A 24,258-nucleotide genomic window follows, 5' to 3' on the forward strand; every position below is an offset into this window, starting at 1 on the left:
GGTATATGCCCAGGAGTGGAATTGCTGGATCATATGGTGGTTCTATTTTTAGTTTTCTGAGGAACCTCCGTACTGATTTCCATAGTGGCTTCACCAACTTACATTCCCACCCAAAGCAGGAGGGTTCCCTTTTCTCCACATCCTCTCCAGCATTTGTTATTTGTAGACTTTTTAATGATGACCATTCTGACCGGTGTGAGGTGATACCTCATTGTAGTTTTGATTTGCATTTCTCTAATAATTAGTGATGTTGAGCATCTTTTCATGTGCCTATTGGCCATTTGTATTTCTTCTTTGGAGAAATGTCTATTTAGGTCTTCTGCCCTTGTTTCAATTGGGTTGTTTGTTTTTTTGTTATTGAGTTATATGAGCTGTTTGTATATTTTGGAAATTAAGCCCTTGTCAGTCACATTTGCAAATATTTTCTTCCATTCTGTAGGTTGTCTTTTCACCCTTTTTTATGGTTTCCTTTGCTTTGCAAAAGTTTGTAAGTTTGATTAGGTCCCATTTGTTGATTTTTGTTTTTATTTCTATTGCCTTGGGAGACTGACTTAAGAAAACATTGGTATGATTTATATCAGAGAATGTTTTGCCTATGATCTCTTCGAGGAGTTTTATGGTGTCATGTCTTATGTTTAAGTCTTTAAAGCCATTTTGAGTTTATTTTTGTGTACGGTGAGAGGGTGTGTTCTAACCTCATTGATTTACATGCGGCTGTCCAACTTTCCCAACATCACTTGCTGAAGAGACTGGACTCCAGACTTTTTAAGACCCTCAATTTGACCCTGGCTTGATAGGGGTGGAGGTCTTGGGAAGTATGCTTAGGTGGGTCCACAGAGAATTCACCTTGAGAAGATACATGCTTTAGTGAATCACCCCAGCTGACAGCTGCTGAGAAGCAAGCCTTCTGCATGTGACACCATGTCATGCCACTGGAATCTTCCCCAATGTTGCCACAAAATTTGTCCCAAACTGCTCAAGAATGATGGTTATAGACCTATTGGAGACCTTATAAAGAGCTATAGAACCTCATGAGTAGAGCAGCAAAAGTAATTGGGGGTAGAGGACAAGCGGAAAACAGAACAGCTGCCTTTGGAAGGTGAAAGGTCTTTCCCGTGAACAGCCGTGAGAAGTCCCAACTACGCACTAGGCTGGGGGATGGAAGGAAGCTCGACACCCCAGGGACACTGCTTGGTGACGGTGGAGGTGGTATCCATTTTTAACAGCAACAATAAAATTGGGATTTTTTTTTCTCATTCTCTTGAGCAGTGTTTCTTAGCCAGTAGAGAGGTTACTCCCCGCCCAGGGACATTTGACAATGTCTGGAGTCGTATTTGATTGTCACGCCTGGGGTAAGGGGTGCTGTTGTCATCCAGTGGCATCTAAGCAGCCCGCAGCGCACAGGACAGCCTCACAACAAAGTATCTGACTCCAATTGTGACTAGTGCGGAGATGGAGAAACCCTGCTGCAGAGGCCCTCCCTGCCCTGCGCGAAGGGGAGGCTCTCCCGAGTGCGTGCTGTCAGGACTGCTGTCAGTAAAAGGCACAGGAGGCCCATTGCAGCCTGTAGGAGAACAGGAGACTCAGATGTATCTTGGATGTTTCCTCCAAGACAAAGGATTTCATTCAAGGCCGAGTTTGGTGCTACGGGAGCTGCCACATCAAAACCAGGTATTAGATCGAAGGATTTGAAACCAGTTCACACCTCAGCGTGATGGTGAGGTGAAGCCTAGATGGATTTCAAGACAGAGTAAGAGCTTCCCTGACAAAGTGATCTTGTCTCTGCCATTCATCTGGTGCTTTCTGTAGGGCCTCCTATCGCTCCAGGTTTCATCTCCCCGGTTAGAGGGCAAACTCAGAGCAGCCAAGGGCTACGGGTTCTCCCCTTTTCTGGGCCTCCTGCCATTCCTAACAAAGGGCAAGCCCTCAGGAAAGAAATGTGTAATAAAGGAACGTCACCACCTAGCTCGATGTAGTCCAAAGGGCAGACAACCTAAAAAAAAAAATTAGGACAGGAAGAGGAAAACCATCCTCAGTGATGAATGTTCTAAAATTAGAGTCTGCAGTATTGTATTTCCTCAGAATATTAATGTGCCCTCCCTGTCGTACATCATCGAGATTTCACTGGAACATTAGGAAGGGCAAGGGAAGCGTTTCAGGCTGGAAGGATATTTTGAATATCTTAAGTGATTGAAATAAGCAAATTTCAAAATGAACTTGTTTAATTCAGGACCAGATTAACGACAAGGCAGTAAGTGTTAGGTCATTTGTATGGCGGCAGATTGGGAGCGTCAGAGGCTTCTTGTGTCCTCAAGAGCTGTTCATCAGAATATTTTCCAGATTCTTCGAGTTGCAAGGGAACATAAAGAATGGTGTTTCCAATCTACCCTGCTGAAGAGGTTGTGACCTGTTCAGGAAAACTTAGTGGCAAAGTCAGCACTAAAACCAGTTTCTCAGCTGCTAGACTATCATCCTGTGCTGCGTCACCTGCCACTTGTCATGGTGCCTGATATCCCACCACTGACAGGTAGGGAGGTGAAAAGGTGGTAGGTGTTTGGTCAGGCAGAGGTGGGCACGCATCCCCGCTTTGCTGCTCCCTTTCTGCGGGCTTGGTTAGCTTTCCTGACGCTTGGTTTCTCCTCTGGGAGTAGAGGAAGCGGTAACCACGAGCAGTTTATTCAGCTGTGCCACGTAAGTTCCTAGGTCGCCTAAAGCTCTTGATTGTAATGCAGTGATTACAAGTTTTTGTGAGTTTCTTACAGATATGATGAGCCAAAAGCAAAGCCTCCACTTCTTTTAGAGCTAGATCTCTCTCTCGACTTAATTACTGTTATTTGGGCAAGTCAGGTTGCTGTGGGGCAAGGCTCTTAAGATTCCTAGCAGCCCTTTTGTCTAGCTTAGAGGCTCTGCTTGCTTTCTTTCAGAAGTCATAATAAAAGGTCTTAAATGTTGGTTTGAATCCTTGCCCCAGGCATTATTTCACTTTGAGAATCTTCTGCTGACTGAAGAGACCAGAGATAAGAAACAATTCTGTTTTCCAACCAAGAAGTTACGGTCCTTCTATAGTCCCTCTAAACTTGCTTACACACTGGTTGGTTATTTCTTGAACCCTTCTCTTTTCTTACAGGAACCTTATCAATATGTAGGTAGTGAGAGCCACTGATACTTTCAACATTCTGCCTGGAAATGTTATTACTCAAATCCCAAAGTTCAGTAGGTACACTTCCTGTCTTTTGAATTACCAAATGACAATTTTACCGGTCTCTCTCTTTTTTTTTTTTCCTGCTGCTACATAATCAGTGTTGCTATTTTTCCATCCTTCTATAGCAGTTTTCTCATTACTTTCCCAGACTCTGCCCACTTCTTGGTCTCAAAGCCAATGCCACATGTTTTACTTTTTTGTTATAACAGCACCCTAATTCTAAATCACAATTTCTGTGTTAGTTATCTCTTGCCACAAATAATGCTGCATAACAAGTCACCCCAAAATTCAGTGGCTTAAAACAACCATTTACTTAAGCTCGCAAGTCTGCCAACCAATAAGGCTGGGGACTTCCCTGGTAGCGCAGTGGTTAAGAATCCACCTGCCGACTCAGAGGACGCGGGTTCGATCCCTGGTCTGGGAAGATCCCACATGCCACGGAGCAACTCGGCCCGTGCACCACAACTACTGAACCTGCGAGCCACAACTGCTGAGCCCACACGCCTAGAGCCCGTGCTCTGCAACAAGAGAAGCCACCGCAATGAGAAGCCCACACACCGCAACGAAGAGTAGCCCCCGCTCACCGCAACTAGAGAAAGCCCGTGCGCAGCAACGAAGACCCAATGCAGCCAAAAATAATTAATTTTAAAAAAAACCAATTAAGGCTGAATTATACTTCTTGTCTTTGATGTGAGATCAGCTGGCTGTTAGCTGATCTAGGGTGGCCTTGACTCAGGCCACTTGCCTCAATTACTTACATTATTCATCCTCCCATAGGCTAGTCTGATATGTTCTTATAGCCATGTCAGAGTGCAGGAGTGCACAAACCCAGTCTTGCAAGAGGGCAAGCAGAAGTTTGCAGGTGCTTGTCAAGCTTCTGCTAACATCTCTTTGGCCCAAAGCAGGTCAAAATGACCAAGTCCAGAGCTGGAGTGGGAGGAGGTTACAGAATTACAGGGAAAGAGGAGTAGATACAGATTAGCCATCAAATAGGGCTGTTAATAATCTCCATCTGCTATAGGAATTGTTGCTGTAAATGTAAGCCTTCCTGGGTTAGAACCTTGCTCCAGGGCCTCCCTGGAACAGGGCTCATTGATGTCCTCATGGGTTAGCTAGCTCAGTTTCCTTCCCTTTTCTGACTCTTTCGTAAATTTTTTGGAAAGTTTTCAAGCCCACCTACATTTTTTGCCCGTGTCATCTTTTCAGACTACGTTTCATATATTTATCATCTACAGTGGTTAGTGGCACGTCCTCTTATTTGTCCTAAGTTAATCATCCTCCTGGGAAGAGTGAATACCTGATAGAAATAGAAGGAGAAGAGGGAAGAACCTGAGGGGCAAAAATGATTACTGAAAGCAGAGATATTTGAGTGTCAGTATAGTTGTTTCTGTGTAAATGTGGCTACGTCTGTGTACGTTTGCATTGTGTATGATATACACACGTGTGTACGTGAAGTGTTATTAGTGTGTGAACATATACATGTCTGTGCACATGTGCATTCGTGCCTGTATATATGCATAGTGGTGGGTGTTCCTTCCCAGTTTATTAAAATATTCCACTATACGTGACCTGATAAATCATGAGATAGTGAGAGGAGCACTTACAGGGCAAAGCCTTATGGGAAAAGAAGGAAATAGGAGTCCAAAGGGGGGTTATAAGAACAAAGCAGGAGTTGGGTGCTTCCAGGTTTGAGAAATTTCCGGCGGCAGTAATGAGGATTTCCTCACCCCTTCTCCTCCCGTGTTTTTCCTTAAACCTGGATGCTGGAGAAGCATGAGGTAAAAACATCCATGTTGCCTTTCCATAAAGTACATGAAGCAGAGAAGCACAAGATAAATTTTATCCCTTCTCTTCTCCCACCAAAACGTCCCCTCCTTACTGGAGATCGAGGACCAGGGATAACCTACCTGTAGTTCTTTCTCAGTCCCAAGATTGGGATGTTGTTCTGTTTCCCTTGAAATGTTTTATATTTGAAAAAACACACCAGGTTTGTCTTTGCCAAGACTGTCTTCCAGGAGGTCTGGCGTGAGTTCGGAGCTTTACTGATTCTTCATTGATTTCACGAGTCCCTAAAGCCTCCCAGTGAGGCCACAGGAATCTGGAGCTCTTCGGAGGCCTTGCTCTAGATCCACAGTCCGCCAGGCTCTCGGGACTGTGGGAGATTTCCGGTTACGTTGTGTTAAAGCATTTGTTCTTCCAGGGAGGAATCAGGAAGCTGAATCCACTTGATATGTTAGTGGTGACCTCTGAGGGGATATACTTTCCAACTGGCAGTGGACTGTGAGGCCAGGAGATTGAAAACGTTTGATAAAACGTCTGCTAAGGTCTATGAACTTAGATGACCTAGTAAGACCCAGATAATGGATAAAATTACAGAAAGACCCTATGAGACAGGTTGTTACTATTATCCCCATTTCAGAGATTTAGTCACTTGGAGTGATTCCAGAAAAATGCTCTTGAATGCCTCACTCTGCTGTCTCTACGACCAGGCAATCTACTCCTTCCATGGCTGAGAGGTTGGAAGCTTCATTTCTCAGCCTGTAGAATCAAGCAGCAATATATAAAATAATGGACTGGAGGTTGGCATAGTCTAGACTTTGCTGTCCTCTGCCACCCACAGTTTGACTGTATACCAGGCCCAGCACCACAAAGCCTTTTCTTTGGCGTACATTGAACCAAAGTTACCGTTACCGGCTCAAGGAACAGATATTGAGGTGCAAAACCCTTCCCAGTTGCTGCACGATGTAACACTTAATGTCTGTTTAATAAACCACCCACAGTGGTGTTCATACATTATCTCTGCCTGAAGACAGTGTTTGACTTGCCAGCCCATAGTTCACATTCTGTATCAAAAAATACTAGAGAAAGCAACCCTCACTTAGGCATAAGCATATTCAAAGGCAAAAGATTTATTTATTGATGAGCGCCTCACCTTGACCAATTTTTAGCTTTTTCCATTCTTCTTGGAAAGAAGAATGCTTTCCAAAAAGAGATTGCTACCAGATGTCGTGGGTTACATGCTCAGGTGAAAAGCATATGAAATGGAATATTCCGGTTTCTGATTCAGTCCTATTCTTATCTACACATAGCTCTTCTTACGTGAACCTGACAGTGTTGGGGTTGATATTAAGACAGATTACTTTAGTAAACAAGAAAAAGAGTATTACTCCCTACACTAGCAAATGAGCTTTATAGAGAAATTCCTTTGTGCAGGGGAAGATATTACAATTTTCAACACACAGTAAATATATTTGCTAGACAAATAAAAAAGCATTTCATTACATGCAATGCAGTTTCTGTTGTACATTAACCACTTTTTTGCTTTGTATAGAAAAGCACCATCTTCTACTGTAAAATGTTTGCTATTTATTTTGGGTCTGTTTTTCCCGTGAAGTAAGAACATTCCATTCCATAGCCCTGTACAATACATGCACATTATAAAAGAGGTGACATGTGCATTAGAAACGTCTGAGCTTTACTGTTTGGGTATCTGTACAGTTCTGAGAGCAGGCAAACGGAGTTAAAATTTTGGACCCGAACAGCTTATTTTATTAACACAACCAGTCTGTAATTACTAGATTTACTGGAGTCTTTTACTTTGATACGCTCAGCAACTGTAATAGACATGTATGTTCTCTAAAATAATACTGTTGCATGTTCCAGCTACATCTGTAGTTTTTCCTGACAGTGTTTCTTCTGGGTTAAAGAAAACATAATTAATACTTGACTTAATCCTCGCATACTGTATACCTAGTTGACCATCATTCAAAATGGCAGTTGCCCAGAGCCATATAGTTTCTTCCCAGTTGAATGTATATGACCCTGATTACTGTCTGTTGGAAATATGTGAAATAAGTAAAAAGGGAGCTGTAACAAAGAATTCTGGCTCTAGAGTTACTCCTGGCTGAGGGTCACTGTGATGGTGACTGACTGCCCATTTGACTGTAAGAGTTGTGAGTGTCTTTGCAGGTTAGAGAGTTGCAACTATTCTGCTTATGTTGGTCTTAACGTATTTAATGGACTGTTGAACATATTTAATGGACTATTTGTGGGGATGATGCTTATGCTTGTCTTATTTTATTCGTATGTTTAGAAACATATGGACTATTTATCCCTAAAGACAGGAATGGGCTAAGAGCAGGGAAAGCACTTGGCTGCTTTGTTTGGGATGATATAGCTAAAGTACTGTTTCTGAAGAAGCCAATGCCTCAGTCTCCCTGGCTCTGATCTGTGGGCTTTATGCACGCTCTCTTATTTAATCATCACAGCCATCCTCCGACACAGGTGTTCGCAGTACCGTATCATGAATCTGGGACTAGCACCTCACTGGCTTTAAGTAACGAGCTTTAGTCACAAGGCCAGTGAGGGTTAGGGCTGGGACTCAACTCTGACACAGACTGAACGCTCTCCTACATAGTATGAGAAATTGCTAAATGTTTGAAGCCCAGAAATTAAAAAAAAGAAAAAATCCACTAGAAAGCAGAAGAGGGAAATTAGAGTTGGTGGAACTAGAAACAGTATTTTTAATGATCTAATATATAAATACATTCATTATAACTTAACTCTGAAATGTTCATGTTTGGTGTGCTACACATAAAAGTATAGTTTATTCAGATACTAATGACAGGCTGATTGAACATACATGGGAACCTTTTACCATTTTGATATAAAGTGAGCCAAGCTATAAGATTTTAGGAGCCTAACATCTCTTTATTTTCTCAGTTTATGAGGAGAAACTATGAGCATTATGGTAAAATAGTTCTTACGTTTTCAGGATAAAACAGCTTTTATTGAGTGGAACAAATAAACACAGCACCCATTTTTAGAAAAGGGGTTTAAAAAAACACATCCAAGTAAAACACCCCCAGCCCTTACCAAGAAAAAACAACTTGTCACATACCATATTTGTCGCATGGATGTTTGTTTGAAAGTCTCGTTTTCTACACAATTACTGCCAACATTTTCTACGTTTGTCATTTCTTTCTTATTACCCTCATTGAAAACGAGAGGTTTATCAAGATGGAGACAAACTTCTCTACACTTTCCAATGTTGTTTTTGATGTGGTATTTACTAAAAGTACTTGAGTCCTTTCAAGCATAGACCACTGACTTTTTCTTGCTCCAACAGAAGAGGGATACTTAAGCCAGCTGGAAGAGTTCTCATACAATGGAATATTATTCAGCCTCAGAAAGGAATGAAATTCGGACACGTGCTACAACACGGATGAACCTTGAAGACATTTAGCTAAGTGAAGTAAGTGAGACAGAAGGACAAATACTGTATGTTCCACATGTATGAGAGACCTAGAACAGGCAAATTCAAAGAGACGTAAAGTAGAAGAGAGGTTACCAGGGGGTGAAGCAGGGGGGATGGGGAGTTACTGTTTAATGGGTACCGTAAAATTTGTTGGGGATGATGAGGAAAAGTTATAGAGTGGTGACTGGTTACGTACCATTGTGAATATACTTCATGCCACTGAATTATACAATTACGAATGGTTAAAAGATAAATATTATGTTATACATATTTTTCCAAACAAAAAAGTTTTTTCAAAAAGGCAAGAATGCTGCCGAGGTCTTACAACGGAGGGAAAGAAAGTTCTAGCCTCTATTACTGGACCTAATATCTCAATACGTTCTGATTCAACAAATTCAGAAAATTCCTGTGTGGGCTTTTCTTTCATGCATTGGGTTCATTCAGTCAATAAATACTTAAAAGTCATGGTATGTCGTGTCAGTCTGAGGGACTAGAGGGATGAGTAAGGGAGGTCTCCAGCCTGCAGGACGTGGGAGAGACAGCTGCATTCATAAATGGTTAACGTACAGCATTAGGGCTGCAGTAGAATTATACTGAAGTAGTGGGAACACAGGAGAGGAGATTCCTGAGGGGATCAGGGCTTCATAGAAGAGCTAATAATTGACCTGGGTTTGAACTTTAAGAAGGAATTGGGTTGCTTTTTGATTTTCAATATTATGTAGTACATTATCACATTGTCTGTCTTGGAATCTTGGATCTAAAATATTTGCAGCCTTTTCAAATACTTTGTAATTTTTCCTTTTGTGTCTAAGCAAACTAGTCTCTGGAGGCAGGAAAACATCTTGGTTCCTTCTCTGTCCGGCTTTCTAAATATTTATAAGTAAAACCACTTTGAGAAATAATTCAAAGTAAACGAGACATGCTTGGATCCCTCAAAGAACCTGTGGTCTAACGGGGAGATGAGGCAAAGACAGCTGGGCAGTAAATGCCTTAAGAAATAGTCAATGTGGGATGGCCGTGCACAGGCTGGAGAAATGACTTCTGGGGAATGGAGAAAAGCTTCACGGCAGAGGAGGGTGTCTTTGTGTTTTCCTCTTAAGGCTGTGTAGAATTTTGACAACTAGATGTGCGTAAGGTCTTTTCCTTCAGATAGAAAGATATGAGCAAAAGCAGAAAGGCAAAAAATGTTAGCCCTACTCAGGGGAGCAGTGAAAAAGCAAGCCAGAAAGCCCCGTTGGGGCCGGGTTACAAGGATCTCCAAACTTTCAATGCTCTGCTTACTTCTCAGAATCCAAGAACAATGATTTATTGGTAGATTTAGGAGACAAAGGCCAGAGTTTACCCACTTGTACGCACGTGCAGGGGATGGTGGAGCATAAAGGAGAGTAAAAGCGGTGATCCGAAGGCACTGCCTGGGCATGGGCCTCACAGGAGGAGTGGGGATAGACTGAACTAGTAGCGTGATGTAGTGAAAAGAAGAACATGTTTTGGAGTCACTGGGTCCTGGTTTCAAATCCCATATTCAGAATTTTCTAACTGTGCGAACTGGGCCACATTGTTAGAACTTCTGAGCCTCATTCTCCTTGTGTGACCAATGAGGACAATAATACTATCCTTGTATAGGGTTATCCCGAAGATTAGGGAGGATGGGGTGACAGACATGTGTAGACGGCCCTCAAAGGTACCAAAGTTAGTTCCTTCCCCAGGTGATCTCTAAAGTCCCATCTGAAACCGGAATGTGGGTGAACTAATTTAGAAGTTTTTTTTATTTTCCTGCAAAAGTTCTTTTCACAATTGAAGAAGTTAGAAAGTGGTGTCTTTTTGTCAGATCTAAAATAAGGTCGCACCAACTCCTTTTCCTAATCAGAGGTCTAAGCTAGGTTCACCCTGTGCAGCGTATCCTTCGGCTAAAGTGACTACAGGCAATACTTGAAAGTATGAATGCACGTTTGAAAACATCTACCAGACTTTCAAGTTGCAGATAGTCTAGATTGTGGTACCTCCCCTTGTGTCCCTACTTTATAACTGCCACTTCACAGAATTCGTTTTTTCTAATTATTTTTCAGGTGAACCTCTTAGGTCTTTTATTTTATAGTAACGTTATCTATAAATGAGGTCGTCTCCTTTCTGACCGTTGTATCCTTATTTGTGTCTCCTTTTTTTTTTTTGAAGTCTTAAAACGTTCTCTCATGTTTTATTTTTTTCTCTTTCTGTTTTTTTTTTTTTAACAAATTGACACTGTGTACAAAGAGTTCAAGTGGCCAGTAAAACTCCTGCTTTAAAATTGTTGGCTTTACGTAACAGAGTGTATAGTTTGAATTCACATCAGAGCTTTCCAAAATGGCAATGGTACAAGCATATGACTTTCTCTAGTATCCAAAACCTGTTCTGGCTTTCCTTTGGCTAAGGAATAGAAAACTAGACAGCCTTCTAAAGCTGCCACAATTTCCTAAAATGCTTGGATAAAAGTTGGCATGCTTCATTTCTCTTGCTTACCCTGATAACACTGGACTAAAGAGAAAATGAAGACAATTTAGTCAGTAGTAACTTAAGCAGTAGCTAGCTTGCTCTGGATACATGTGTCAGGATGATGGTGGTAGTGGGCATTAACGGGTGGTAATGGTAAGGCCTCTAGTATTTCAACATTTAATATGACATTGATATTTAGTCTGAATCCCATAGCTCTGTTGTCACACCTTTTCTGTTACGTGGCTCACATCATATAGACACTTTTGGGAAAATGTCTTTTCCCCATTGAACTATGAGCTCATTGGGGGCGGGAGGGGGTGGGGCCTGTCTTACTCAGCTCCGTATTCATGGGTTTAGCACTGAGCCTGAACATAACATATGTGTAGATATTTCTGGGAGGCATGAATAAGAACCTTAATTTATCAGGGCTCAGTAAAAAGAGCCTGAGGACAATAATGTCCAATAGGGAATTATGAATGTCTCTTCAGAATTTCAAAGAACATTCACTGTTCAGCTGTCTTCCTAAAAAATGTTTCATTTAAAATTAATCAATATCTTGAATACTTGTCTTTTTTTAATAATTTTTATGTAAGGAAGCAGGAAGGAGATACAATTTAAAGCCCTAGTCTACTTGTAATTAAAGAAGGGAAGCTCAACTTCTCTCTAAACTGTTGGTCCAAGTGTGAATTCTTTAATTCCTTTTCTAACTTGTATGTATTCCAGAAAACATACAAATAAGTAAATCCAGGAATTAATAATATTAATTGGCTACTTCGTTCCTATGCATGAGGACACAAAACAACGGTAACATTTATGTTGATTACATTTGGATGTCATATCATCTTGGTATTTTCAAATACTATCTGTCTATCTATTCTAGTGCTGTATAATCTCCTTTTCTTAGTACTTTCCACTTTATGATTTTTATATATTCCTGTTTGAAATAACATTTTGTCTCAATGTCACTCATGCATTTATTTAGTCATTTACAAATGATGGTCTGTGAGATGGGACTGAATAATGTGCAAAATATTTCTTAAGGAAGAATGAAAATATATCAAAGAACAATTTGCAAAACCAATATGGTAGAAGTCATATTTATTGAAAAAAATTAATATCTTTGCTATAAAATTTGTAACAGGAATATTTACTAAATGTTTATTTTGATGCAGAAACCTGAATTTTATACCAAGTACAAGACAGTAGCACTAGTTTTTCTTTTATTTACATTTTATGAAAATTGTTATGCCGTCCATGTTAAAAGAACTTATGATGGAGAACTGTTACATTAGAAAAATAATATTCTTGGTAAAGCATTCTCAAGGAGTACAATCACATCTTCTGCCTCTTCAATAAGGCAGAAGTCCCTATAACAGCATATAACTTAATTTACAAAATACAGTAACTGTTCAGACACATATTCAAGTTTTCTTTTGGTATGATTTATTTTCCTCACTGTAAAATTACTTTTTTTCTCTCTCTCTCTTTTTTTTTTTTTACTAAAACAGAAAGACTTTCAGGAAAATGTCATTGAATGATTTCAGCTATAGATTACATATACAACAACTCTGTAGCCTAGCAACAACCATTGCCACACCATCATTAACTTTAAATATTTTACTTGGTGAGCTATTCTCAAACGTAGCATATTTTAAGGTTTTGCCATCATGACCGTGGAATCGTTGGTTTTCATAGCAAACAGATCTGTCACAGTATGAAGCTTTGTTTGTTTTAGGGAACTGGTACACAATTACATTTCCACTCACGAGAGAACGCCACAGATGTAACTGAAGTCCGGCTCTGATGGCCCCATAAAGGTCCTGCGCTGGACCAGCCCCAAACCTCCTGGGCTCACACTGCACAGCCCTGGCTGGGTTCAGGCAGTTTCATATCCAGAGACTCTGCTGCTCTTCACAGTTAGGTAGTTTTAATTCCTTCAAAGGCACACAACTTCCACCTTTTTTCCAGCGTTGCTCCCACGCCTGTGAATTCCTGTTTAAACATGCGTGGCAACCTCATCAAAAGCATTTCGATTTCGTTTGCAGATATCTGTTTGTTAGAAAGGAAGAAAAGTCACTTTTGGGAAACAAGGAGGCAGGGGGTTGAGTGAGGACATGCTTTACCAATGAGACAAGCATGTACTTTCCTACTAGGCTGTAAAGTCATGTTCTTTATAAAAGGCGCACAAGTGAAAGGGCTGAATGTGATTAGCTTCATCATCTCCTGGGCAGCTGGTGGGAGGGGGGCATGAGACAAGTGGGTGCAAAGTTTCAGGTTCACCCTTCCTATGGATGGCTACCTTACTGACAGCACCATGCCTGAACAGCCCTCCCTAGATAAAGAAGGAGACGGGGCGGGATTTACGATGGCTCAGAGCAAACTGATCACCACTTGGGGAAAGCTACCACTCCCCTGATACAAAGGGCAGTACTTTTACCTAACTTGGTGAGGGCCAGAGGGCATGCCACCCAGAGGTGGATTTCTTGCCACCCTAACTTTCTCTTAACTTTCACAGGGACCAGAAGACCGTAAAGGTTTAGGAATAAAAATGAAACCCAGTACCCGCAGCAATAAAAGTCTCAAGGTCCATCCAGTGATACAACCCAGGTAGGTTTTTTACATGCAGTTTTCTTTCTTCTCCCAACTTTTATTACATATATTTTTACACCAGTAATTCATTTTTCCTTAAATAAAGAACAAAACAACCACAACCCTTTTACTCCAATGCAGCCATTGCTCTTTTTTTCTCTGGGTTTGCATCCTAATCCATGCATATACATAGGGATCTCACGTAGCAAGTTGACTTGAGATCCTGGAGATGGAGGTCTGACATTTCTGTGTAAATTCCGTATCATACTGTTGTTATGATCCAAATGACCCTACCAAGATGATAGTTTCTCTAAGTAAGTCTCAACAGGTGGGGATGACAACATTTAGTAAGGATGTGTGAAGACTATTGGCTTAGCACAGATTTGGGCACCTAGAAATGTTCAGTGAATAAGATCTCATTATTTTTCATGGTACAGTCACTGTCTGGATATCATTTTACAGTCTATACTTTGCTTCCATTTAACAATTAAGAGAGATCAGGGACTTCCCTTGTGATCCATTGGTTAAGACACTGCACTTCCAATGCAGGGGGTGTGGGATCGACCCCGGTCAGGGAACAAGGATCCCACACACATGCCATGTGGCCAAAAAAAACCAAACAACAACCAATTAAGAGAGACCAAATGAACAACTGATACCACAGAAATACAAACAATTATATACCAACAAATTGGACAACCTAGAAGAAATGGACAAGTTTCTAGAAACATACAACCCACCAAAACTGAATCAAGAAGAAATAGATATTTCGAACAGACTGATCACTAGAAATGAAATAGAATCTGTAATTTAAAAAGAAAAAAAAAAGCCTCCCTGCAAATAAAAGGCCAGGACCAGATGGCTTCACTGGGCAATTCTACCAAACATACAAAGAAGAACTTATACTGATCCTTCTCAAACTCTTCCAAAAGATTGAAGAAGGAACACTCCCAAAGTCATTCTGTGAAGCCACCATCACCCTGATACCAAAACCAGACAAAGACAATATAGAAAAAGAAAATTACAGGCCAATATCTTCGATGAATATAGATGCAAAAATTCTCAACAAAATACTAGCAAACTGGGTCAGAAGACTAGATATCTAGGATGGCAAGGTGAGAAGGACTTATCTTGCCATGGCTGGCTTTGAAGACAGAGGCAGGGAGCCACGATTCAAGGAACACAGACAGCTTCTAGAAGCTGGACAAGGACTCCTGCCAGTGTTGCTGAGGCATCCTGCATCACTCAGAATCCCAGTGGTTACCCAGTTGGTGCTGAAGGAAGTTCTGTTATAGATGCACAATTAGACTTCCTTATTGCTACTGTGAAGGGGTTCTGTTGAGCCTGTCGATACGGCACTGGTTTGTAAAAAAAAAAATCTATCAATCAGTAATTAAGAGTATGTACATCATGAAGATGGCAGAATAGAAGGACCTTGAGCTCACCTCCTGACATGAGCACACCAAAATCACAACTAACTGCTGAACAACCGTTGATAAAAAGACTGGAACCTACCAAAAACAATATTCTAATCCAAAGACATAAAGAAGAAACTCAGCGAGATAGTAGAAGGGGCACACTTGCGAAAAATCAAATCCCATATCCCCTGGGTGGGCGACCCACAAACCGGAGAACAATTATATCGCAGAAGTTCTCCCACAGGAGTGAGAGTTCTGAGCTCCATGTCAGACTCCCCAGCCTGGGGGTCCGGCATTGGGAGGAGGACTTCCCGGAGCATTTGGCTTTGAAGGCCAGTGGGGCTTGAGTGCAGGACATCCACAGGACCAGAGGAAACAGAGACCCCATTCTTGGAGGGCTCACATGACTTCCTGTGTGTACCAAGACCCAGGGCAAAAGCAGTGACTCCACAGGAGCCTGGGTCAGACCTGCCTGCTGGTCTCGGAGGGTCTCCTGGGGAGGCAGGGGGCAGCTGTGGCTCACTGTGGGGACAAGGGCACTGGGGGAAGAGGTACTGGGGAATATTCATTGGCACGAGCTCTCCTGGAGGCTGCCATTTTGGCACCAAGACCTGGCCCCAACCGCCTGTAGGCTTCAGTGCTGGGACACCTCGGGTGAAATGACCAACATGGCGGGAACAGAGCCCCACCCACCAGTGGACAGGCTTCATAAAGACTTCCTGATCCCACAGCCACCTCTAGACATGCCCCTTGACATGGCACTGCCCAGAAGAGGGCCAAGACCCAGCCCCACCCACCACTAGTGGGCAAGCATCAGCCCTTCCCACCATGAAGCCTGCACAAGCCTCTAGGCCAGCCCCACCCGCTAGGGGGCAGAGATTAGAAGCAAGAGAACTAGGATCCAGCAGTGTGCGGAACCAAGTCAGCAAACGCGGATCAGAACCTACCCTGGGACCAGCTGGTCCCCTGGCCCTTGGGTGACAAGAAGGGAATGTATTGCTGGGACACATAGGACATCCCCTACAGAGGGCCACTTCTCCAAGGTTAAGAAACATAACTAACTTCCACATACATAAACATACAAATAGAAATTGAGACAAAATGAGATGGCAGAGGAATATGTTTCAGATGAAGGAACAACATAAAACCCCAGAAGAACAACTGAGTGACATGGAGATAGGCAATCTACCCGAGAAAGAATTCAGAATAATGATTGCAAGGATGAGCCAAGAACTCAGGAAAAGAATGGATGCACAGAGTGGGAAGTTACAAGCTTGTTTGTTTGTTTTGCGGTACGCAGGCCTCTCACTCCTGTGGCCTCTCCCGTTGTGGAGCACAGGCCCCAGACGCGCAGGCTCAGTGGCCACGGCCCACAGGCCCAGCCGCTCCGCGGCACGCGGGATCCTCCTGGACCGGGGCACGAACCCGTGCCCCCTGCATCGGCAGGCGGACTCCCAACCACTGCGCCACCAGGGAAGCCCAAGAGAAGTTACAAGTTTTTAATAAAGAGTTAGAAAATGTAAAGAGCAACCAAACAGAGTTGAAGAATACAGTAACTGAAATGAAAAACACTAGAAGGAATCAATAGCAGAATAAATGAAACAGAAGAATGGATAAGTGAGCTGGAAGACACAGTGGTGGAAATCACTGCCACAGAGAAGAATAAAGAAAAAATAATGAAAAGAAATGAGGACAGTTTAAGAGACCTCTGGGACAGCATCAAATGCACCAACATTCGCATTATAGGGGTCCCAGAAGGAGAAGAGAGAGAGAAGGGGCCTGAGAAGATATCTGAAGCGATAAAAGCTGAAAACTTCCCTAACATGGGAAAGGAAACAGTCACCTAAGTCCAGGAAGAGAGTCTCAGGCATGCCAAGAAACAGTAATCAAATTGACAAAAATTAAAGACAAAGAAAAAATATTAAATTGACAAGAGAAAAGCAACAAATAACATACAAAGGAATCCCCATAAGGTTATCAGCTGATTTTTCAGCAGAAACATTATAGGCCAGAAGGGAGTGGCACAATAGAATTAATGTGATGAAAGGGAAAAACCTACAACCAAGAATACTCTACCCAGCAAGGCTCTCATTCAGATTTGACAGAGGAATCCAAAGCTTTACAGTCAAGCAAACACTAGAAGAATTTAGTACCACCAAAGCAGCTTTACAAGAAATGCTAAAGGAACTTCTCCAGGTGGAAAGGAAAATGCCACAACTAGAAACAAGAAAATTACAAAATGGGAAAGCTCACTGGTAATGGCAAACATACAGTAAAGGTAGGAAATCATCTACACACAAATATGATATCTAAGCTAGTAATCACGAGGAGAGTACAAATGCAGGATATTTGAAACACATTTGGAATTAAGAGATCAGCGACTTAAAACAATTATATGCATATATATAGACTACTATATCAAAACCTCATGGTAACTGCAAACAAAAAAAATCTATAGTAGATACACACATAGAAAAGATAAAGGAGTCCAAACACAACACTAAAGACAGTCATCAAATCACAAGAGAACAAAAGAAGAAAGGAAGAAAAAAGACCTAAGACCTATGTATCAACATACATGTTGATAACTACCATATGTAAATGAATTAAATGTCCCAACCAAAAGACACAGACTGGCTGAATGAATACAAAAACAAGATCTGTATATGAGCTGTCTACAAGAGATCCACTTCTCAGACCTAGAGACACATGCATACTGAAAGTGAGGGGAGGGATAAAAGGTATTCCCAAATGGAAATCAAAAGAAAGCTGGAGTAGCAGTACTCACAGAAGACAAAATAGAGTTTAAAATAAATGCTGTTACAAGAAACAAAGAAGGACACTACACAGGGATCAAGGGATCAATCCAAAAAGAAGATATAACAATTGTAAATATATATGCACCCAACATAGGATCACCTCAATATATAAGGCAAATACTAACAGTCATAAAAAGAGAAATCAACAGTAACAGTGGGGGACTTTTCATCAATGGACAGATCATCCAGACAGAAAGTCAATAAGGAAATACAGGCCTTAAATGACACATCAGACTTGATGGACTTAATTGATATTTATAGACGATTCCATCCAAAAGCATCAGAATACACTTTCTTCTCAAGTGCACATGGAACATTCTCCAGGATTGATCACATGTTGGGCCACAAAGCAAGCCTCGGTAAATTTAAGAAAAACTGAAATCATACCAAGCATCTTTTCCAAGCACAGCACTATGAGATTAGAAATCAACTACATGAAAAAAACCTGCAAAAAACATAAACACATGGAGGCTAAACAAGATGCTACTAAATAACAAATGGATCACTGAAGAAATCAAAGAGGAAATAAAAAAAATACCTAGAGACAAGTGAAAGCAAAAACATTACATTCTACACCCTATGGGATACAGCAAAAAGAATTTTAAGAGGTAAGTTTACAGTGATACAAGCTTATCTCAGGGAACAAAAAAAAAAAATCTCAAATATACAACCTAACCTTACACCTAAAGCAACTAGAGAAGGAGGAACAAACAAAACCCAAAGTTAGTAGAAGGAAAGAAATCATAAAGAACAAACAGAAATAGAGACTAAGAAAACAGTAGAAAAGATCAATGAAACTAAAAGCTGGTTCTTTGAAAAGATAAACAAGATTGATAAACTTTTAGCCAGACTCACTAAGAAAAAAAGAGGGCCCAAATCAATAAAATTAAAAATGAAAAAGGAGAAGTTACAACGAACACCACAGAGATACAGAGGATGAGACTAGTACGAGCAACTATACACCAATAAAATGGACAACCTAGAAGAAATAAACAAATTCTTAGGAAGGTACAATCTCCCAAGACTGAACCAGGAAGAAATGGAAAATATGAACAGACCAATTACCAGTACTGAAATTGAATCAGTGATTAAAAGACTCCCAACAAACAGAAGTCCAGTGCCAGATGGCTTTGCAGGCAAATTCTACCAAACATTTAGAGAAGAGTTAACACCTATCCTTCTGAAACTATTCCAAAGAACTGTAGAGGAAGGAACACTCCCAAACTCAATCTATGAGGCCACCATCACCCTGATACCAAAATCAGACACAGATACCACAAAAAGAGAAAATTACAGGCTAGTATCACTGATGAACATAGACACAAAAATCCTCAACAAAATACTAGCAAACTGACTCTAACAATACGTTAAAAGGATCATACACCATAATCAAGTGGGATTTATCCCAGGGATGCAAGGGGCTTTTCAATATCCACAAATCAATAAGTGTGATACACCATATTAACAAATTGAATACAAACCATATGATCATCTCAACAGATGCAGAAAAAGCTTTTGATAAAAATTCAACACCCATTTATGATAAAAACTCTCCAGAAAGCGGGCACAGAGGAAACATATCTCAAAATAATAAAGGCCACATATGACAAACCCATGGCTAACATCATACTCACTGGTGAAAAGCTAAAAGCATTTCCTCTAAGATCAGGAACAAGACAAGGATGTCCACTCTCGCCATTTTTATTCAACAGAGTTTTGGAAGTCCTAGCCACAGCAGTCAGAGAAGAAAAAGAAATAAAAGACTCCTTTTCCAAATTGGAAAAGAAGTAAAACTTATATTTGCAGATGACATGATACCGTACATAGAAAATCTTACAGACGCTATCAGAAAACTATTTACTAGACCTCATCAATGAATTTGGTAAAGTCTCAGGATATGAAATTAATACACAGAAATCTGTTGCATTTCTATACACTAACAACAAAATATCAGAAAGAGAAATTAAAGAAATAATCCCATTTAGCATCACAGCAAAAAGAATAAAATACCCTGGAATAAACCTACCTAAGGAGCCAAAAGACCTGTACACTGAAAACTGTTAAGCTGCTGATGAAAGAAATTGAAGATGACACAAACAGATTGAAAGATATATTGTGTTCTTGGATTGGAAGGATCAATATTGTCAAAATGACTATACCACCTAAGGCAATCTATAGATTCTATGCAATCCCTATCAAATTACTAATGGCATTTTTCACAGAATTAGAACAAATATTTAAAAATTTTATGGACATACAAAAGACCCCGAATAGCCAAAACAATCTTGAGAAAGAAAAATGGAGTTGGAGGAATCAGGCTCCCTGACTTCAGACTATACTACAAAGCTACAGTCATCAAAACAGTATGGTACTGGCACAAAAACAGAAATATAGATCAATGGAACAGGATAGAAAGCCTGGAAATAAGCCCACACACCTACGGTCAATTAATCTACAACAAAGGAGGCAAGAATATACAATGAAGAGAAGAGTCTTTTTAATAAGAGGTGCTGGGAAAACTGGACAGCTACATGTAAAAAAATGAAATTAGAACATTCTCTAACACCACACACAAAAATAAACTCAAATGGATTAAAGACCTGAATGTACAACTGGATACTATAAAACTCCTAGAGGAAAACATAGGCAGAACACTCTCTGACATAAATTGTAGCAATTTTTTTTTTGATCTCTCTCCTAGAGTAATGGAAATAAAAACAAAAATAAACGGGACCTCATCAAACTTAAAAGCTTTTGCATAGCACAGGAAGCCATATACAAAATGAAAAGACAACCTACAGAATGGGAGAAAATATTTGCAAACAATGCAACTGACAAGGGATTAATCTCCAAAATACACAAACAGCTCATACAACTCAACAACAAAAAATCAACCCAATCAAGAAATGGGTAAAAGATCTAAATAGACATTTTTCCAAAGAAGATATACAGGTGGCCAAAAGACATATGGAACCATACTCAACATTGCTAATTATTAGACAAATGCAACAAAGCTACAACGAGGTACCATTTCACACCAGTCAGAATGATCATCATTAAAAACTCTACAAATGGGCTTCCCTGGTGGTGCAGTGGTTGAGAGTCCACCTGCCAATGCAGGGGACATGGGTTCAAGCCGTGGTCTGGGAGGATCCCATGTGCCGCGGAGCAACTAAGCCCATGTGCCACAACTACTGAGCCTGTGCTCTAGAGCCCGCAAGCCACAACTACTGAACCTACATGCCACAACCACTGAATCCCACACGCCTAGAGCCTGTGCTCTGCAACAAGAGAAGCCACCGCAATGAGAAGCCTGCGCACCTCAACGAAGAGTAGCCTCTGCTTGCCTCAACTAGAGAAAGCCCACACGCAGCAACGAAGACCCAACTCAGCCAAAAAAAAATTAAATAAATAAATTAAAAACAAACTCTACAAATAATAAATGGTGGAGAGGATGTGGAGAAAAGGGAACCCTCCTATATTGTTGGTGGGAATGTAAGTTGGTACAGCCACTATGGAAAACAGTATGGAGGTCCCTTAAAAAACTAAAAATAGAGCTACCACATGATCCTGCAATCTCACTCCTGGGCATATATCCGAAGAAAACTATAATTTGAAAAGATACATGCACTGCATTTTTCATAGCGGGACTATTTACAGTAGCTAAAACATGGAAGCAACCTAAATGTCCATTGACAGATGAATGGATAAAGAAGATGTGGTATATTTATACAATGGAATATTACTCAGCCATGAAAAAGAATGAAATAATGCCATTTGCAGCAACATGGATGGACTTAGAGATTATCATGCTAAGTGGAGTAAGTCAGACAAAGACAAATATCATATGATATTGCTTATATGAGGAATCAAAAAAAATGATACAAATGAACTTATATAAACAACAGATATAGACCCACAGACACAGAAAACAAACTTATGGTTACCAAAGGGGAAGTGGGGGGGAAAGGATAAATTAGGAGTTTGGGATTAACATATACACACTACTATATATAAATAAATAACCAACAAAGACCTACTGTAAAGCACAGGGAACTATACTCAATGTTTTGTAATAACCTATAAGGAAAAAGAATCTGAAAAAGAATAGATATATATCTATGTGTAACTGAGTCACTTTCCTGTACACCTGAAACTAACACAACATTGTAAATCAACTATACTGCAATAAAAAAAATAACAAAAAAGTTATCAAACGAAATTCAGGAACGCATAGAAAAGATCACACCCCATGATCAAGCTGAATTCATCACAGGGTCACAAGAATGGTTCAATACACAAATCAAACAATGTGATACACCACATCAACAAAAGACAAGACAGAAACCACATGATCATCTCAAAAGATGCAGAAAAAGCATTTGATAAAATTCAGTATACGTGGATAAAGAAGATGTGGCACATATATACAATGGAATATTACTCAGCCATAAAAAGAAATGAAATTTGAGTTATTTGTAGTGAGGTGGATGGACCTAGGGTATGTCATACAGAGTGAAGTAAGTCAGAAAGAGAAAAACAAATACCGTATGCTAACACATATATATGGAATCTAAAAAAAAAAAAGGTTCTGAAGAGCCTAGGGTCAGGACAGGAATAAAGATGCAGACGTAGAGAATGGACTTGAGGACATGGGGATGGGGAAGGGTCAGCTGGGACGAAGCGAGAGAGTGGCATGGACATACATACACTACCAAATGTAAAACAGATAGCTAGTGGGAAGCAGCCACATAGCACAGGGAGATCAGCTCGGTGCTCTGTGACCACCTTGAGGGGTGGGATAGGGAGGGTGGGAGGGAGATGCAAGAGAGAGGAGATATGGGGATATATGTACATGTATAGCTGATTCACTTTGTTATAAAGCAGAAACTAACACACTATTGTAAAGCAATTATACTCCAATAAAGATGTTAAAAAAAAATATATATATATGAAGAAAAGAACCTAAATACCTAAAAACTTAATGACATAAAAAAATTCAATATCCATTTATGATAAAAACTCTTACCAAAATGGGTATAGAGGGAACATATCTTAACATAATAAAAGCTATTCATGACAAACCCACAGCCAACATAATTCTCAATTGTGAAATGCTGAAAGCCTTCCTGCTCAAATCTGGAACAGGACAAAGATGCCCACTCTCACCACTTCTATTCAACATAGTATTGCAAGTCCTATCCACAGCAGTCAGACAAGTAAAAGAAATAAAAGGTATCCAAATGGAAGAGAAGAAGTAAAATTGTCATTGTATGCAGATGACATGATACTATATATAGAAAACCCTAAAATAGCCACACAAAAACTATCAGAACTGATAAAATAATTCAGTCAAGTAGCAGAATACAAGATTAACATACAGAAATATGTTGCATTTCTTTACTTTACACTAACAATGAAATATCAGAACGGGAGAGTAAAAAAAAAATCCCTTTAAAAATCACATCAACCCCCGCCCCCCCCCCAAAAAAACCTTAGGAATAAACCGGACTAAGGAGGTGAAAGACTTATGTGCTGAGAATTATAAGACACTGATAAAGGAAACTGAAGACGATTCAAAGAAACAGAAAAATATCCCATGCTCTTGGATTGGAAGAATTAGTACTGTTAAAATGGCCATGCTAACCAAAGCCATCTACAGATTTAATGTGAACCCTATCAAGTTACTCATGACATTTTTCACAGAACTAGAACAAAGAATCCTAAAGTTTATATTGGAACCATAAAAGACCCAGAATTGCCAAAGCAATCCTGAGGAAAAAAGAACAAAGCAGGAGGCATAATACAGACAATACTACAAAGCTACAGTAATCAAAATCATGGTATTGACACAAAAATAGACATATGGATCAATGGAACAGAATAGAGAGCCCAGAAATAAACCCACACACCTACGGTCAATTAATCTTTGACAAAGGAGGCAAGAATCTACAATGGAGGAAAGACAGTCTATTCAGCAAGTGGTGCTGGGAAAGCTGGACAGCCTCATGTAAGTCAACGAAGTTAGAATACTCCCTCACACCATACACAAAAATAAACTGAAAATTAGAATTGAATATTAGACATGACACCATAAAACTCCTAGGAGAGAACATAGGCAAAACATTCTCTGACATAAATTGTACCAATATTTTCTTAGGTTAGTCTCCCAAGGCAACAGAAATAAAAAGCAAAAATAAACAAATGGGACCTAATTAAACTCAAAAGCTTTTGCACAGTAAAGAAAACCATGAACAAAATGAAAAGACAACCTACAGAATGGGAGAGAACACTTGCCAATGATGTGACAGACAAGGGCTTAATTTCCAAAATATACAAACAGCTCATCCAACTCAATAACGAAAAAACCAAACAACCCAATCAAAAAATGGGCAGAAGACCTAAATAGACATTTCTCCAAAGAAGGCATACAGATGGCCAACAGGCACATGGAATGATGCTCAACGTTGCTAATTATTAGAGAAAATGGAAATCAAAGCTACA

The 24,258-nt window shown here is 40.2% G+C and overlaps 1 protein-coding gene across 1 annotated transcript in view; it reads right to left on the reverse strand.

The window, feature by feature from the left end:
* Positions 1–12,073: 12,073 nt before the first annotated feature.
* Positions 12,074–24,258, reverse strand: part of ENOX1 (ecto-NOX disulfide-thiol exchanger 1) — a 299,647-nt gene continuing 287,462 nt past the window's right edge. Inside the window, exon 16 of the mRNA XM_082675771.1 lies at positions 12,074–12,977. Within this exon, the coding sequence (XP_082531897.1) occupies positions 12,846–12,977 (132 nt within the window). The 3' untranslated portion in view covers positions 12,074–12,845. The remainder of the gene's footprint in view (positions 12,978–24,258) is intronic.

This window comes from Grampus griseus, assembly GCF_964374135.1.
Source record: "Grampus griseus genome assembly, chromosome: 18".
Taxonomy (NCBI): domain Eukaryota; kingdom Metazoa; phylum Chordata; class Mammalia; order Artiodactyla; family Delphinidae; genus Grampus; species Grampus griseus.